Source organism: Notamacropus eugenii, chromosome 2 (assembly GCF_028372415.1).
Source record: "Notamacropus eugenii isolate mMacEug1 chromosome 2, mMacEug1.pri_v2, whole genome shotgun sequence".
Lineage (NCBI taxonomy): Eukaryota > Metazoa > Chordata > Mammalia > Diprotodontia > Macropodidae > Notamacropus > Notamacropus eugenii.
In genome coordinates, this window is record NC_092873.1 from 68,569,265 (window position 1) to 68,586,603 (window position 17,339).

The following is a 17,339-nucleotide window of genomic DNA, read 5'->3' on the forward strand; positions in this document are numbered from 1 at the left end:
GGCTCTCCCTTTCTGTGCACAGCTGAGGCTGGCTTCGGGAGGGTGGGCCCATCCTGACTCCAGCCTCCTAGGCCCTGGGGTGGGGCGGATGGTGCTTAGAGGGGGCCCGATGGCGGAATGCATTTGTCTTTGTCCAGAGTTTCCAAGATGGCCACAGAGGAGCTCGTGGCTGCAGCAACAGCGGACGTGTTGAGGCAGGTCGCTGCCGAGGAAATGAGCAAAGAGAGAGAAAGAATTCAGGTGGAAAAGAAGAGAGCTGAAGATCAAAGGTAACATCACACGCTGACGGGTGGCAGGGTCCCCACTCGAACCGTGGAGGGGCTCAGGGTCCCTGGGACATGGATTCACAGTGACCTCCTCTGGCAGGCGGAGACGGGAGAGAGAACGCCTACTGGCCCAGCTTAGCCACGTGCTGGCGGCCGAACTGATGGATCTCGTGGTGGCCGAGTGTGTGCGTGAAACCTCCTCACGGGAGCTGAAGTGAGTATGGCCAAGAGGAGTGCCAATCTTCTCCTTAGGCCTCATTGCTCTGATCTCTGGTTTTGACTCATCTCCACAAAAGCCAGGCTCTTCCACTGACCTTGGAGTTTGGGCCCCTGGGCTTGGTGCCTGCTTGGCCTCTGTCTAGGGAGGGGGGTGGTTCCTGGAGCTCTGCCTTTGGGGCATTCTCCTAGAGTGGAGGGGTCCTTGGCCTTGGGATATCTCTGCCTGATCTGTGGCTGAGCTGAGGGAGAGCTGAGACCTTACTGTTGAATTGGATGCCCATGGGACCAGCCCTGAGAGAATACAATGGAGGAAAAATCTTGGAGGAGCTGGGTGCAGCTGCTGTGTCTGATGGCCTTGGGAAATAATATATAGTGATTCATCCTGTTGTTCATGCCATGGCCTCCCTGCCCCCCATCTCCTGGTGTTGCTGTGCTCCAGGCTGTTTATGTGGAAAAGGCCTAACCAGGTTTTGTCCGCTGGCAGGAGGGCCCCAGAAGAAGGATCTGGTGGGTGACCCCAGGCAGGTCGCACCTTGAAGGTCCTGTGGACTGTAGTCTGGCTTCCCCATGAACTAGCTGTGGGAGTTTGGGACTGGCTAGAACTGTCCACTCTGAGCAGTCTCTTTCAGCTTGCACTTTGCTCTTGAAGCTGCCGGCAACCTGTGCCCAGGGTGCTGAGCCTGGAGTCAGAAAATCCTGAGTTCAGATCTGGCCTTTGACAGTTACTAGCTGAGTGACCCTCTGTGCTTGAGTTAGCACCTACTTCACCAGGGTGTTGGCAGGATCCAGCGAGATCCTGTTTGTCAAAAGCATAGCCCAGTACTTGACATACAGTAGGTGTTCTGTGAACGCTTATTCCCTCCTTCCTGCCTTCCTTGTCCAAACATAACATCTTCCTTGGGATCCTTGGGAATTGAGAAACCCACAATTGAATGACCATGACCACTGTTCCTTTTGCTGGGGTTGCCACAACTCCGCATTTCTTGTGGCTTCCAGTGGAAGGGGCTTTTGGGTTTGTTTTCTAGTTCTGAAATCAGTGCATGGGACTCTTGGTAAGGATGGATGCCCTGCTGAGGAGGGTTAGGCCAGTGTTGTCTCAGAGGGCTTGAGGTGTCTCTGCCTTTGTCATTGTCTAGGAGCGCAGTGGAGATGGAAAGGAGGGCCTGTGTGGCCCGTTGTTCTCAAGACGTTTGCGATCGTCTCATGGACTTGTTCTTAGCAGAGGAGATTTTCCAGAGTGCCCGAGAGACCCTGCAGGAACTTCAGTGCTTCTGTAAATACCTGCAGCGGTGAGTGCGTCTCCACAGGGTCTCCAAGGGCTTTCTTTTCTCTTCCATCAGGGTGTCAGGTAATGCACCTCATCCGTGGTCTTGGAGAATCGATGATGGTCAGTTTACTCTTCATCACTTCACATGAGTCTTTCCAAAATTCCAATTCTTATATGTTGGAGCAATTTCCTTCATGTCTTGATGTTAGATTTGTAGCAGAAAAACCTGCTTTAAAGATTTTTTTCCAATTTAAATGTTTCCCTTCTGATTTTAGCTGCACTGAATTTGTTTGCAAAAGCTTTTCCATTTTATGGGATCAGAGTTGTCCCTTTTCTGGTCTGTGGTCTTCTCTGTCTTTTGTTTGGCAAAGATCCCTGCCCCTCTAATTGGTGTATGATGTGACACACTGGAGCCAGCCTCTAGTGGCAGACATGGGTCTGGACTTTATTTCCGTCAGACTGCTTTCCAGTTTTCCTAGCAGTTTTTGACCAATAATGAGTCCTTATCCCAGTAGTTAGAGTCTTTGGACTTATTGGAAACATTATTGGAAACATTCTGCGTTGATATTGGTTTGCTTCTTGGGTTTTCAGTTTGCCCCTGGGGTTGGTTTTTCTAGTCGTAACTGGTACCAAGTAGTCCTGACTATTACTTCTTTGTAGCGTACTTTGAGATTTGGGGTTGCTTGTCACTTTTCTTTCCCACTTTTTTCATTACTTATTTTGAGAGTTTTTACTTTCTTCCCGCTCCAGATGAGTTCTGTTGTTGTTTTTTTCTAGATCTATAAATTACTCTTTGGTGATTCAGCATGACACTGAAGATGTACATTTATTTAAGTAATATTTTTTATACGAACTCTGACGGTGAGGGGACCGGGCAACCTTGAGCAATGCCACTGTGATTGTGTGGGGCTGTCTTTGTTTCTGGACAGAGTGTTTTGTAATTTATCCATGTGGTCACTCTGTTTTTCAGTAGGTAGATTCCCAAGTACTTTGTAGTATCTGCAGTTATTTTGAAAGGAATTTCTTTTTTTACCTCTTCCTGTTGCATTTTGGTAGTAATCTACAGAAAGGCCAAAGATGATTTGTGTGGGCCTGTTTTATAGCCTCCTATATTACTGGACTTAGCAATTCTTTTAATTAATTTTTAATCTTTATGGTTCTCCAAGTAAACCATCATATCTGTAAAAGGTGATCATTCACGTTCTGCATGTTTTTTCCCTCAATTTCTTTTTCTTATTTTATTGCCATAACATTGTTAGCGTTTCTAGGATTACATCGAGTAATGGTGACAGTGGATGTCCCTGCCTTGTCCTTGATCCTTGATCTTACTGGAGAGGCCTGTAGCATTTCCCCTTTTTAGGTCATAATAGCTCATGGTTCTAGGTTGACGTTATTTACCATATTATTGATAGGACTGTATCATCGTCAGACGTGGGTGTTTTTGTTTTTAAGGTGGAGAGAAGCTGTCACAGCTCGGAAAAAACTCAAGAGACAGATGAGAGCATTCCCTGCGGCCCCCTGTTGTGTGGATCTCAGCAACAGATTGCAGGCCTTGTCCCCCAGCGCTGAGTGTCCAATTGCTAAAGAGAACCTGGCCAAGGGAGTCCTGAATCTGGGGCACGCAGGAAAACTGGGAGTCTCCTGCACTCGGTAAGAGGTGGGGGCCTTGTTCTCTGTGGGATTCACCTTTGCAGGGTCCCTTCAGGTGCTCAGACCATGGATTGGTGGTCCTACAAATCTTCTAGTAGCCATCCTTTAGAGTTATGGCAGTTCTCTCCTTGTCCTTCTGCTCTGGTGGTTTTTTAACTTTTCAAACAAGATTAGTTTATGTGTTTAGCATGTGAGTGCAGGTGACCTGTAGCTGATGCATTGGAAGGTAGAGCTGCATAGCGATTCACAGGGATAACCCTTGTGCAGTTTGTTTACTTATTTGTGTTTTATTGTATTTTATTTATTCTGTTACACATCTCTCAATCACATTTTCATCTGGTTCTGGCCACACTCATAGATGTTGTGGGCCTCATGAGGCCTGCTAGTCATGTGTTTAGCACCTCTGTCATAGATCCTCATAGCTAGAAGGGACTTCAGAGGTTCTGTGTGCATACCATGGCACTTTCTGTGTCTTTCCATATTTTATTTTATTTTCAATTTATTAATTTATTTCGTTTTAGTTTTCAACATTCACTTCCATAAGTTCTAGATTATCTCCCCCTCTTTTCCCAAGAGGGCATGCAATCTCATATGGGCTCTCCACATTCCTATTAAAACATTTTCACATTAGTCACATTGCACAGAAGAATTATAATGGATGGGAGAAAACATGAGAAAGACAAAACAAAAAAGAAAATAGACTGCTTCACTCTCTCTCTCTGGATGTAGGTGGCATTTTCCATCATGAGTACTTTGGAATTATTTTATGGCCTTGCCTTGCTGAGAAGAGTTAAGTTTATCAAAATCAGTCCCTTATGCCCTGTGGCTGTTTCTGTGTGCAAAGTTCTCGTGGTTCTGCTCTCTTCACTCAGCATCAGTTCATAGAAGTCCTTCCAGGCCTCTCTGAAGTGCTCCTGCTCATCAGTGCTTATAGCACAATAGTATTCCATTACATTCCATCACTTGGTCAGCCGTTCCCCAATGGATGGGCATCCCCTCAATTTCCAATTCTTGGCCACCACAAAAAGAGCTGCTATAAATATTCTACAGTGGGGCCTTTTCCCATTTGTATGATATCTTTGGGTCAGCCCTAGAAGCAACGTTGCTGGGTCACAGGGTATGTACAATTCTATAGCCTTCTGGGCAGAAGAACGTAGGCTTCTTGATGTCAGGGTTTGTTTTGCCTTTGTTTCTTTCTTCAGCACCTAGCACCGTGCCTGGCACATGGTAGCCTCTTGATGAATGATTATTGACTGACTTAAGTGACCTGCAGTTTTTATGCCTTGCACATTGTAGAATTCCATAGTTTGTAGTTAGACTGGTTTATTGATTTTCACTGTGACAAGAGTTTTGGTTTAGGGAAAACTTTAGGGTTGTGGAAAACACTGCCCAGTTTTCTGCAACCAGTCCAAGCCTTTTTCTTTCTAAGTCTTGGCCCTGCTTGTTGTCTGTCTCCAGTAGTGACTGTCCAAGATGCATACAAATGGACCAGCCCAACCAGGTATCACTCCTAATAGGCATTCTTCATCCATTTGGTCTTGAATGTATGGATTGTTAGACTAAGTACTTTTGAGTGGTTATGGGCTACATTTCAGAGGCTCTGCAATGTTTGGGAACCTGATGCATGGGCATGGGGTGTCTGTAACACTTATGGGGGCTGCCTTTCAAATCCTACTGTGCCAGGCAGTCCCCATAACAGTGGCAAAAGTCCCTGACAAGTGAACGTCTTCATTTTTTGTCTTGCTTGTGATCAGTGATCACAACTTCATTGAATGGTTTTGTCTCTTATTCCTTGTATCAGTGATTTGTGTGGGGGCTGTACACACACGTGAGGCAGCAGGTGCCTTATTGGAGAAAAGCCTTGAGGACTATGTTTTTTTTCTGTTGGATTAAAAGCTTTTTAAAATCTTCCAACACTAACTCCAGGGTTGGGTGGGGTGTCTTGTAGCCTCTCTGCTTTATGGGTGGCTGCATGACTCCCAGATTATGGAGAGCTGCTGTGCTCATTCCCTTCTCCCTTGACCATCCATCCAGGATGCCACCTTGATGCCCATGGAGCCTCTGTATCAAAGTTTATTGGTGGGGAGAAGGCTGGCGGGGCCCCTCTGCTGGGGTTGCCATACTCTCTGCCACTATTTTAGTTGTTCAGAGTGTGCCCCTCTCAGGTATCCTAGGACTCAATCCATCTCTGACCTCCCCATTGGGGAACATTTGGGAACATACAACTCTTCTTTGTATGTAGCCTGTGAAGGCAAAAAAGCTCTCTAGGAGCACCTTCGCTCTCTGAGAGGAAACACTGAGGAAATAGATGGTGACACAACTCTTCCATTTTTGTCAGTGTCAAACATCCAGGTTCACCCCTCAGTGCCCTTGCAGGGGCAGGGGCAGGGGGCAAGGGCGAGTGGTCTGGCCAGTGGAGAGGATTCGTTTTTGGGCCTTCTGTTGGGTGGGGAGAATGCTGCTGGGGTAGGAGAGGCTTGGAGCTCATCCTGGTTGGGTGACTTGGGCCCCAGCCTCTTCTAATGCAATGTGAGAGGTTGAACTCAGTGGTTTCCGCAGTGGTTTCCAGCCGAATGATGTGCACACTTGCACACATGTGTATGTCTACTTAATACCTCACACAGGTGAACATGTTTAAATGTTGAATTATCTCTGTAATCTTTTATTCATCTTTCCAAAACCTTTTCGTTAGTCCTCTTTGCAGAAAGAGAAAGGGAAGATGGAGAAAGCCAGGGCTGTGGTACAAGCCTCAGGCCTTAGACAGGCATCTCGGGAAGCCCCTGTCCCAGGGTGGTCAGACTCAGGGAACCAGGGCCTTGGCTTTTACTTGAACTGGTCAGTATGGAAGAATGTGGACCTAGATGCATCGGCTTTAGGTGACTTGTATTGTCAGGCGGGGAGAGGAGGGGAAGGGGCAGAGCAGTCACAGAAAAGGGTTTGGAAGGTTCAAAATTGCCTTCTTTCCAATGATTTGGTTTCTTTGTTCCTGTACCCATGGAATTTGAAAGTAAACCTTTATTGACCACTGAGGGCAGTGGATGTTGTGTAAACAGAGCTTTCTGCCTCAGCCTCCCTGAGAACTTGGGAGGCTCCAGAGAGGAGAGGACACAGCAGACCAGGGCATGTTCTCGAGGAGTGTGTGAAGCAAGCTCACAGGTCCCAGGGGGTTGGCATTTAGGGGAAGCTGCCAAGGGTGAACAGCCATGGCTAGCTGTGTACAAAGCTCTGGTGTCTCTCCTGATCTTGGAGCCTCTCCAGGGACACCTTGCCCTCCTTGGGGGTGTGTGGGGGCTGTATGCACACGTGATGCAGCAAGTGCCTTGCTGGAGAAAAGCCTTGAGGACTATGTTTTTTTCCTGTTGGATTAAAAGCTTTTTAAAATCTTCCAACACTAACTCCAGGGTTGGGCGGGGTGTCTTGTAGCCTCTCTGCCTTATGGGTGGCTGCATGACTCCCAGATTATGGAGAGCTGCTGTGCTCATTCCCTTCTCCCTTGACCATCCATCCAGGATGCCACCTTGATGCCCATGGAGCCTCTGTATCAAAGCTTCTGCTGACCTGAGGCTCTCCAGGCCAGCCTGGTACGGCCCCTCCACAGATGCCGAGACTGTTGCTTCTCTTTCTTAGGTTACGGTGGATGAGAAACAAAACAATACACCAAATGAAGGTTCAATATTTCTACCAGCAGTTACTCAGGTTTGTTAATGGGGTTAAAGGTTCATTATGCAGTAGCAGAGGACTACTTGACTGACTTCTGATCTGGGGTCTTCTTCCCAGTGAAGCTGTGTGGACTCCTCTGGACCTGCTGACCCTCGTTGCTGAGCATCACCCTGGGCAGAGGGAGCAGGTGTTCTGGAAGCTGGTATTGGCGCTGCCCGACGGTGAAGAGCCTGCCTCTGGCTGCTCCAGCAGGTGAGCCTTGCTTCTGAGGGGCTGAGACCTTGCCAGGCCCTCTCAGCAGCCCCCGAACTCACATGCCGGGTGTTCCTGTCTCCCTGAAATGACGTGTGGTCAGCTCTGGACGCTTTCTCCAACCTGGGCTCCTCCTGGTCTTTGGATACCCCTTGGTCTTGGGCCTTTCCATGGGTGGACATTTGTGCTGAAGACCACAGACCTCCATGAAGGTTTTCTCCAGATTTGGCTGACTTTGACCTCAAGTGGGAAGGGGGCTTGGGTCTTGGAAAGTGTGTGCCAGATAATGTCTCCCTTTGGGCAGTCAGTCCATGGAGGTGCAGCTGGGCCTGGGGCTGCTCCTCCTTCTCACCTTTAGGGTTTGTTCCCTTTGTTTTATCTTCGTAGGATTCTAGCAAACTGGCTGAAAGTCAAGTTCATGGGCTATGAAGACTTACAGAATGGTGCCTGTTGTGCTTCTGAGGGGATCCGGACGCTGACCCTGCTGAATGCCTGTGGCACCAAAGGGAATCAGACGGTCTGGGTCAACGTCTGCGTTAAGGTGTGTGTATGATGGCCAAGCAGGGTACTAGACGTCTGGCCCTCCTTTCCCCACTGAGTGTCAGCTGGGGGAAGGGGCCCTAATATGTCCTCCCTTGTGAGCATTTACTCCTTCCTCACTCTGGTCCAGGTTTATCAAAGCCTCCCTGGGGCCTTGCCACCCTCACAGGGCTCTGTGCAGCAAGGCCATTGCCCACGAGGTGTGTGTGGGGCCCAGTTATAGGAACAAGGACAAGGGAGTGCTGGACACCATGGTCTCCCTGTTAGGGGTTGCTTCTTGCCCTTGGTAGCTCATATGGTTCTTGGAGGTCAGGGTGGGCATGGGGGTGTCTTCCAGTGTGGAAGTTCTTTCCCAGTCTGTGGGAGCTTGTTAGCACCTCAGGTACCAGGAAATGGCATCATGTCAGAGGCAGGGCCAGAATCCAGCCCTTCCTGCCCCATGGCCGGCCCTCTGTTCGAAGGCTTTGTCTCCATTGGGGTCTCACGAGAGGCACTGGGCAGCATTGAGGCTCCAGAGAAGTGACCCACCTAGAGTCCCACTTTGAGTTCTGACTTGAAAGAGCATGAGAGTGGGGAGCAGGCAGGAGGAGCCAGGCCTCCAACTCCTGTGGTGAAACCTACCTGGCTATCCTTGGCGTTTGTGTAGACCTCACCTGCTGCTTTGTGGCCAGGATGACCAGCCTGGGACTGAGCTCATGGGACTCTGGCTTTGATTTGGCTGCTTATGAAGTGGAAACCTGTGGTGACCAGGGGACCCAGAAAGGCCATACTTAGCTAGTGGTCGGGCTGGGCCAGATCCAGGGCCTGTGCCTTGAGAGGACAGTGGACAGAGTGCGAAGTTAGGGGATTCCGACCTGACCTCAGACACTTACACTACCTGTGGGACCCTGGACAAATCACTTCCCCCTCAGCCTCAGTTTCCTCATTTGCAAGATGGGCATAATCACTGCCCCTTCCTCCCAGGGGGCTTGTGAGGCCTCAAGATCAGTCACTTTGCACACATGGTAATGCAGTGTGAATGCTTGCAGTGATTATTTTCATTGAAAGGCATGAGTGGGGGAGTCAGACCCAAGTCCCCATCGATAGAATGTCAGCCCCTTCAGGTCTGGGCTCCAACCTCTGCTACTGTGGCCTCCCTGACCTGGTTCTGTTGTTGCTGTCCTCCTGTAGGTGTCCCATGGCCTGTTGAGCGACTCAGCCCTTGATGCCACTGAGTCACAGAAGGACCTTCTGGGTACCAGCGGCCTTCTTTTCCTGCTGCCTGCCCCAGGCAAGAACGTCGAGCTGGCCGAGGATGACACGTATTGGCTTGTGGCCCTGCTGCAGCTCAAACAGCTCTTGCAGGCGAAGCCCTCCTACCCCTTGGTACCCCTAGTGGTCCTTGTGCCCGGCCAAGATGGGCCCTCCACGAGAGAAGTGGAGGAAGGTGTGTGTGGGACTCGTGGACTCCAGGGAGGGAGTGGAGAGAGTTGGGGAGGACTGACCGTTCCCAGCCCGAAGCCCTTGTCCTTTGTCCCCAGGAGACTGACCCCTGCAGTCCAGCCTTGTTGCCTGGCATGTCCCCCTGCCACCTGCTCCTTCATTTCACTCACATGGATTTGCTTTCTTTCCTTTCGTTTGTGTCCCCTTTGTTTCCATAGAAATCCCTGTCCTTCCCCCACCAGAGGGGCCTTTCCCTAAGGGGAGAAACAGGCCAGCCAAACTGATGAGTGGGTCCCTCTGCAGTGATGGGAGGGAGGATCATTTCCTTGCTTCATCTCCTGGACTGAACTGGGTCCCTGGAGTTGCCTTGGACCCTGTGGGACTTAGTGTTCTTTCCATCAGTGTTAGATTCCCTTCATTCATTCCCTCTCAGTTTACATGAGACTTCCGAGTCCTCTCTGGACTATCCATAGCCATCCTTCCTTTCAGTGCCCCCACAGTTCATTCAGCCTTTGCTTGGTCCCTGAGCATCTCCCTGTTTCCCGTTATGTCCTGCTCTGAAGGGTCAGCACTGCGGGAAGCCTGTACCAAGTGCCACCTATGTGCCAGGCATTGTGCTAGGCTGGGGATACAAAGCATGGCAAAGGACAATCCCTGCCCTCAGGGTGCCCCCAGCGCAAATAGCCACACACAGACACACTACGGACAGGATCAGTGGGAGAGACTTGACAGAGGGCTGGCTCTGGTGTTCAGGAGGTGAGGGAGGGCATTTCAGGTCAGAGCCCTAGCCCCAGATTGCACAGCATGTGTGACTTGGAGTTGGGGGTGTATAAAGGATCCACACTGGAAAGGTGGGAGGGACCAGGCTGTGAAGCTGAAATGCTAGATATGTTTTGGTAGGGCTATGAAGCCAGTCATCGAGGGAGAGGGAGAGAGAGAGAGAGAGAGAGAAAGAGAGAGAGAGAGAGAGAGAGAGAGAGAGAGAGAGAGAGAGAGAGAGAGAGAGAGAGAGAGAGAATGGGAATGGGAATGGGAATGGGAATGGGAATGGGAATGAGAATGAGAATGAGAATGAATGTGTGTGTGTGTAAGGGGGGGCAGTCTTGGACATCCTTGGACAAATGCCTGCCAGTAGGATCTTTCTGGGCAAAGGCCAGACATGCCATCGGGCTTCATACAAGTGGTCTGTCCACCCCTGCTCTGCTTTCTCTCCTGCCTTTCACCTCCAGAATCCTTGAACTCCTTCACAGAATGAATGGGATTTAGACTAGAAAGAGACCTCTTTGACTCTGTAGTGCGACCCTTCTCTGAAAGGAATCAGCATGTAACATGGCTGTGGTCCTCTAGTCTCTGCCTGGACAGTTGCCCAGGGAGGGGGAGCATCCTATTTCTCAAAGTGCTCCTTCCCAAAGTTCTTTATGGGCAATCTCCTGGGACCCTTTCAACAGCTCCGTGAAGCAGCTCCCATCTGAGCTAAATTTTAGCCTCATCTTCTCTGCAGTTGCTGGCTGGGTTCTGTTTGTCCAGAGGTGTCAGACACTGGGGCCCCAGGCAGCCCTGACCACAGCCAAATACCACTGGGAAATGTTTGTCAAAATCAGCGGAAGTATCACAGAACGTCAAGGGGGTTAAAAGGGGTTTTCTAAGTCAGTGGGCAGTCAGCTGGGATCCTGGTGGAAGGTTTCTGTGTGTGTGACTCCCCTGCCTTGAACACTCCCCCTTCCCTCTCAGAGCCTCGTGGGCATTGGACGAGGTGCTGTCCGGTATGATGCTGTACTTTCTTAGCCGCACTGCCAGGTGTCCCACCCAGTGGTGTCTTTGAGGCAACAGCACAAGGAGGCATGAGGGCAGCATAGGCAGGGGTTGGATTGACTCAAGCTGATATGGCAAAACAGTGCACTCCAAGATCCCCCAGGCCAGGTATCCCCCAGGCCAAGCGTCCTCCGGGCCAGGCGTCCCCTGAGTGATTTGTCTGCTGCTTTCCAAGGTCTGATGCTCCAGCACTTGGTCTCATCCCAGCTTATTTTGGATTACATCATTGTGGAGATCCCGGCTGCAGTCAATGATCTACAAGGCACCAGCAGGGTAAGACGGCACCTTGTATTGCCAGCAGATTGTAAAACATGTTTGGAGGCAAACTGCTTTGAAGCTAGTCTGTCTTCCTGAATTCCAGCACCGTCTTGTCTGCAGGAATCCACTGTAGACATGTGGTTGTTCTGGAGTAGCCCATAGCCATCATGAGAGCCTGGTCAGAGAAGGCTTCCTGCCCTCAGTCGGAGGTGCTGCTTGGGGCTCGGCCCCAGGCTTCTCCTGAAGCAGACTTGGAAATCAGGAGAGTGGTCTTGGGGTACTTACCCAGGGACCCTCTGACCCTGCTTTGGGGAGAGGTTCTGGTGGTCCAGTTGAGCCCCCTCATCCTTTACCCATGTCTGCCAGCAGGTGGCCCAGGCTGTAAAGTGGCTAGTCTCTCATTGCCCCAGCTCCCTGGAACTCTGCTGCCAGACTCTGCCGCAGTACATTGAGGATGGCGTCAGCCGCGAGTTCAGCGACCGCTTCTTCTACGACCGGAAGGAGCGACGCTTGGCGGGCCTGGCCTCACAGGAGCCCAGCGCCATCATCGAACTCTTCAATAGCGTGTTGCACTTCCTGGCTGAGGCAGCCTCCTCCGAGCAGCTCTGCCACATGTCCTGGCCCATTACGGAGTTCGCAGAGCCAGGGGGCAACAAGGTGCTTCCTCATCTCCAGTGGAATGCACCCAACCACCTGGCCTGGCTGAAGAAGGCCGTGCTCTCCTTCCAGCTGCCCCACATGGACCTTCCCCCACAGGGTGGTAGGTGGCCCCACCTCTGCAGGGGTGGGAAGTGTGGTCCAGGTGGCCAGATGCCAAGGGCAGAAAAGGTCAACTTTGATCAGTATAGGAGACTTCCAGGGGTGGTGCTCCCTCTGCCGCAGCAGATTGTACCTGCTCCTCAGTGAAGAGTGGCTGGGGCCCTTGGGAGTTGGCATGACTGGCCATATGGCCGGTAGGGTTCAGTGAGGAGACTTGAGCTGGGGCCATCCTGGCTCCAGCATCTTCCTCTAGAGTCAGGGCTGGCTGCTGTGTCAGTCTGGACACCAGGGCCCCTCCGGGATGGGTAGACTCCGTTAGACCTGTGGAGCTGTGAGGAACAAAGGGCCAATGGGGTGGCCCAGGGCTTTGCCTTTCCCTCATCTGATGTGGCTTTTCTGCCTCTTGAGTGCTTTCTTGAGCTCTCTGAGGCCAGTGAAGCATCTGTCTCTCAGTGGCATGACATTGGCATGGTCTGTAGGGCTGTTTCTCTCTCTGTGCAGTGAGGCTGCTGGACTCAGTGTCTTTTAGACTGCTCATAGTCCTTCCCCTGACATTGTCCAGCAGAGGAGCACCAGTGCAGTGTGGCCTAAGTGCCAGCTCTGGGCCATGCTGGCAGCTGGACACAGCATGTGGTTCTTAGGAATTCCACTATCCTGTAGCTGTTCCACTAATGAGGCCCTCCAGATTTAGCTGTCCACCTGCCTCCATCCTCTTGGGCCCAGGATAAGCATGGGGTCCCCCTGTCTATGCTGGAGGGGATGACCTGACCTAGACACCATGGGCGCCTCATGCCTGCTGTGTCTGTGTGTGCATGTATGTGTGGGTGTGTGCCTTCATCTGTGGGTATCTGTGGATGCACGTGTGTGTGTGTGTGTGTGTGTGTGTGTGTGTGTGTGTGTGTGTGTGTGTGGCTTTGTCTGGGTGGGTGTGGGTGTGGGTGTGTGCATATGTGGGTATGTGTATGTGGTTGTGACCTAGGCTCTTGGATCTTTTCAGCTCCCTGGAGGCTCGTGTGCACCATGATTTTCCAGTATGTGTCCCAGATTCCAAGCTGTGGCCAGACGCAGCCCATCCTTCAGTCACAGGTGGAGAATCTTCTGAGTCGAACGTATAGCAGGTGGAGGGACAAAGATGTATGGACTTTGGGAGAGCTGGGGCCCTCAGTGAATGAGATTCCATGGGATGACATTATAGCTCTGTGCATCAACCACAAACTGCGGGATTGGAAACCGCCTAGACTGCCCGTCACGTCAGGTAGGGAGTGGCCTGTGCCAGGATGGAGAATGATCTCTCAGGTGTGGGGGTTTGTTTTCCCTAGAATTCCCCCATGCTGATCTCAGGGGCCTTGAGCCCCTGAACCTCCTTCTTCTGCAAGCTCCCCAAGATGCACCAATCAGAAGAGTTTTCAGCTGGGTCCTGGGGAAAGGGCCGGCTTCCCTGGGCCATTGTGACCAGGATGCTGTCAACTGGACACTGAGGGACTGGGATCCTTGGAGATGCCTCCACTTATCCGTCTGTTCATCCCTTTGTCTTAGAGGCTCTGAGTGAAGATGGTCAAATCTGTGTCTACTTTCTCCAAAGCCATTTAAAAAGCTTTGATGTCCCTGGGTCTTGGGAGCACGCCAGGCTGCAGACCCAGAAGGAGGCCCATCAACACAGACAAGGATGGTGCGTTGGGTTTCCTGCCCATGTTGTTGGGCCATTATGCACACATGTGTACACACATGCGCACACACGCACACACACAGAGTGCAGACACATGTGCATACACAATGCACGCATATACTGGCACATATGCAAATATTCACATAGCTCTGTCACACACATGTGCAGTACACACTGCATGCATGCACACATGGCATGTATAAACACATGCACATGTGCGTGCACATGCCTACACACATACATGCACACACGTACACTCACATTCATATACACAGTCTCTGTATTGAACCTCGGGTCCCAAGACCAGGCAGGGTGTGGGGTGTAGTATTCCACCCATCTCCTGGGCTTTCCAGGATCATCCTCTGTTAGTGGTGCTGTCTTGGGACTGCACTGCCTCCACGTGTGTTCATCTCCTGGCGCGTTCCCACATCCCTTGGGAGAGCCATTGTTCTTCCCTGCCTTCGGAGGGCTCTCACCCCCCCAGCGCCTCCCTGCTTTTGGAGTCAGCCCATCTCAGGCAGACCTGACTAGCCAAGGGCTGACCTTCCCTGTGTGGCCATCTCAGTGGGCTGCTGCCCCCTCTCTGCCCCGCTCCACTGATGCCCTGTGACCCCATTCCAATTCTGATCCTTCCGGTGGGCATGGGAAGCCACTTCCAGCCACTCAGTCCTTGTTCTGCTCAAGCTGGCATTTGGATATTCTGGAATCTGTTTCTGGGTCCTGGTACGGACTGCTGCCACCTTGGCCCTGAAACACCCCTTTCCCCTTGCCTGCCTTTGCCACGACCGTAAGTTGCTCAGCAAGGAAAGGTCTGAGGCTGGATTGGAACTTAGATCTTGTGACTCCAGGCCTAGCTCTGCCCTATGGTGCCCTCTGGGCTACGGGGCTCTTATGTGTGCTAAGAGTCCTTATTGCTGTAGAAAAGCCTTTTGACAAGACATATCTTCCTGTTTCTTGAGTAAGTGTGCCCAGTCCAGTTGGAGCCATGCCCTGGACCAATGCGCGGTTCATCTCAGGGTGTAGGGGCCATGATAGCCTTTGTTCCTGTCTCTGAGTGTTCCCTTTTCCTCTTGACAGTTTGGGCATGAAGCCTTTGCGATCGCCTGCCAGAGGCTTCTTCTCTCCATGGTTGCACATTCCCTATGGCAGACCTAGGGGCCCAGAGAGCGGCCGCGCCAGCCGTGTACCTGATGCCCAGGAGCTTGCCCGCACGGCCTCAGTCTCAGAGCTGCTCCCGGGGCGCCTGGCCACCAGCCTTCAGCTGGAGAAGGAGGAGAGCCGGAGGTGAGGAGGTGTTGGAATGGGGGGCCCCTCCTGCCTCTTTTTCTTCTGGGTCCACCTGCTCTGCCTCCCACGGATGCTCTCCAGCTTTGGGACTGGGCCTACCCTCCTCCCATACAGGGCTGGCACATGGAAACTACGGTACTGTGGGGGTGGGGGGCCTCCAGGGAAGGTTGTGGCAGAAAGCCACTGCCCTGGTCCTGACTGCAGGCCTCATCCCTCTGGGCCCATGGCAGCCCAGGGCCTGTGTGGGCAGACTCTCAGTCCCTTGGCTCCTCCCAACAGCAGTGACAGAGTCGGCAGGTGGCCCCCTGCCTTCTCTCTTGCCGAGCCTGGGCGGTGGGTGGACTCAGCTCCGACTGACCACTCATTGGGAGCTGGGGGCTAGGGAGGGTTCCTTCCGGAGTTTGGGATTTTGTTCCGTATCTCATCTTCTCTTTTCTTCTTGGCACCATTTCTGTAGTTGGTTTTGGAGTGGGAGGGAACAAATGGGGTAAAGAGAGTTGGGGAGAAGGGAGAGGGAGGAGGGAGAGACGGAAAGCAAGAAAGAATGTGAGTGGTGGTGCGTGGCCCCAGCCTCATTTCCAGCCCCCTCTCTGCTTCTTAAGTGGTCCGCTTCCCCCCAGCACAGTGCCTTTGAATTTTGATGATGAACGACATGTGACAAAGGCACCAGCTGGTGGGGATGGGGTGGTCCAGGACAGCCTAGGGGCCGGAGGTGGGCTGCCAGGAAGGCATTTGGGGAGAGAAGCTTGCTATGACTTACCTAAATTTGGGAAGATTGAACACTTGTGGGTGTGGCCTTTGTCCCTTTAGGTTTGAAGACCAGTTGCGCCACTGGCTGGCTGGGGACCTTGAGCAGGGGTCAGACTCAAGCCTCCTCCCCCTCTACCTTCCTCAAGCTCTTGTTTCGACACCCCAGACTCTTCAGTCGGTGCTGCGAGTGTCTGCAACCACTAGTCCCCAGGTAAGGTGGAACTGTGACATGACTTGTGGATCAGAGCTTATGGTCACCAAGGTAGTGGCTACTGATGGGCCAGTGGCCATCATAGCTGGGGGTCATGTTCCCTGAAGTTGAGTCTCTGTTGCCTCTGGCGTGTATGACTGGCACTAATGAGGGTGTGTGTGTGTGCACGCGTGTGTGTGTGTGCGTGTGTATACGTGCATGTGCACCTGTGTGTGCATGCATATGTGCCTGTGTGTCCTCCAGGCCTGGGAGGACATGGGACCTGCACATACTTGCCTGTTCAGGGTCTTGGGCTCCAAGCTAAGAGAAGAGAAGGGTCCCTGGCCATCCCCCCTGACATCAGCAGGGTGGGATGGATTCTTTCTGTCCTCAGCTGTGCCTGCCCCCTGGCATGCTGGCATGTCTGTCTTCTTGCATACTCTTCCTGCTGTGGATCCTTCCTTGGGGGGTGCTTCATCATGCCTCTGCTGGCTCTAAGCGACTATATGGGGAGTCTTGTTTGCCATGGGAAGGAAGATCTGAGACATGTCTGCAGAGCCAGGATCTCACCCCAGCTTCTATCCTTTTATCTTTGAAGGATGAGAAGACTGCTGAGCAGTGGCAGCCCCCCCTGGAGATGGCTGGATCTTTGACTGACAAACTGAAACACTTAGAAAGCCTGCTTCAGAAGACCCGAGAGGAGGAGCTCGTCTGTGAGCGTCATCTCTCCACACTGTTGGACATGGTGGACATTTGACAAGCCTCCCGGGCAGTGGGGAGGGGGCTGTTTCCCACGAGAGGCTGTGCTCAACATATACACAATAATGTTCTCTGCGGATGCTTGATCAGCAGCTTGGATTGTGACAGTAAATCATGGAAATAAAGAGTGACTGCCAGGCCTTTGTCTAGCGGTGATGGCGCCGGGCCTGAGCCCGGTTGCCTCCTTGGACACCCATCCCAGGGCTCTTGTGAGGGGCAGAGGGGCTGGTCTTGCCAGGCCTTTGGCACAGCTGTGCACATGCTGGCTTCTTTCAGAAGCTGCTGTGCCCCGATCCCCATCTGTGTGAGACTTCGCTGCTTCCCTTTTTTCCTGTTTTTCTCCAAATTTCTGATCTTGCTCTGTGTTTTCTAACTGGCCAGGGTGAAATAGAGCACACAGAGCCTACCTCCTTGGGGGGAACCCTTCCCTGAGCTTGGGGGTGATGCCATTGAGCACGTGGGCTGCTCACATGCTGCAGGAGGGCGAAACTCAGAGGATGCTCTGGCTAAGCCCAGCTTTGGCTGAATGCTAGAGATAAATGACTCCTAACTTAAGGGCGAGCTCAGAAAGGCTGCTTGCAC

General features: G+C 52.0%; 1 protein-coding gene across 1 annotated transcript in view; it reads left to right on the forward strand.

The window, feature by feature from the left end:
- Positions 1-16,897, forward strand: part of MCM3AP (minichromosome maintenance complex component 3 associated protein) — a 32,763-nt gene extending 15,866 nt beyond the window's left edge. The window contains exons 15-29 of the mRNA XM_072640783.1: positions 138-269; positions 367-480; positions 1,622-1,774; positions 3,205-3,402; positions 7,030-7,098; positions 7,180-7,314; positions 7,702-7,855; positions 9,025-9,280; positions 11,264-11,361; positions 11,716-12,106; positions 13,103-13,360; positions 13,642-13,774; positions 14,849-15,055; positions 15,869-16,019; positions 16,597-16,897. Of these exons, the coding sequence (XP_072496884.1) occupies positions 138-269; positions 367-480; positions 1,622-1,774; positions 3,205-3,402; positions 7,030-7,098; positions 7,180-7,314; positions 7,702-7,855; positions 9,025-9,280; positions 11,264-11,361; positions 11,716-12,106; positions 13,103-13,360; positions 13,642-13,774; positions 14,849-15,055; positions 15,869-16,019; positions 16,597-16,755 (2,608 nt within the window). The 3' untranslated portion in view covers positions 16,756-16,897. The remainder of the gene's footprint in view (positions 1-137; positions 270-366; positions 481-1,621; positions 1,775-3,204; positions 3,403-7,029; positions 7,099-7,179; positions 7,315-7,701; positions 7,856-9,024; positions 9,281-11,263; positions 11,362-11,715; positions 12,107-13,102; positions 13,361-13,641; positions 13,775-14,848; positions 15,056-15,868; positions 16,020-16,596) is intronic.
- The last annotated feature ends 442 nt before the right edge of the window (positions 16,898-17,339 follow it).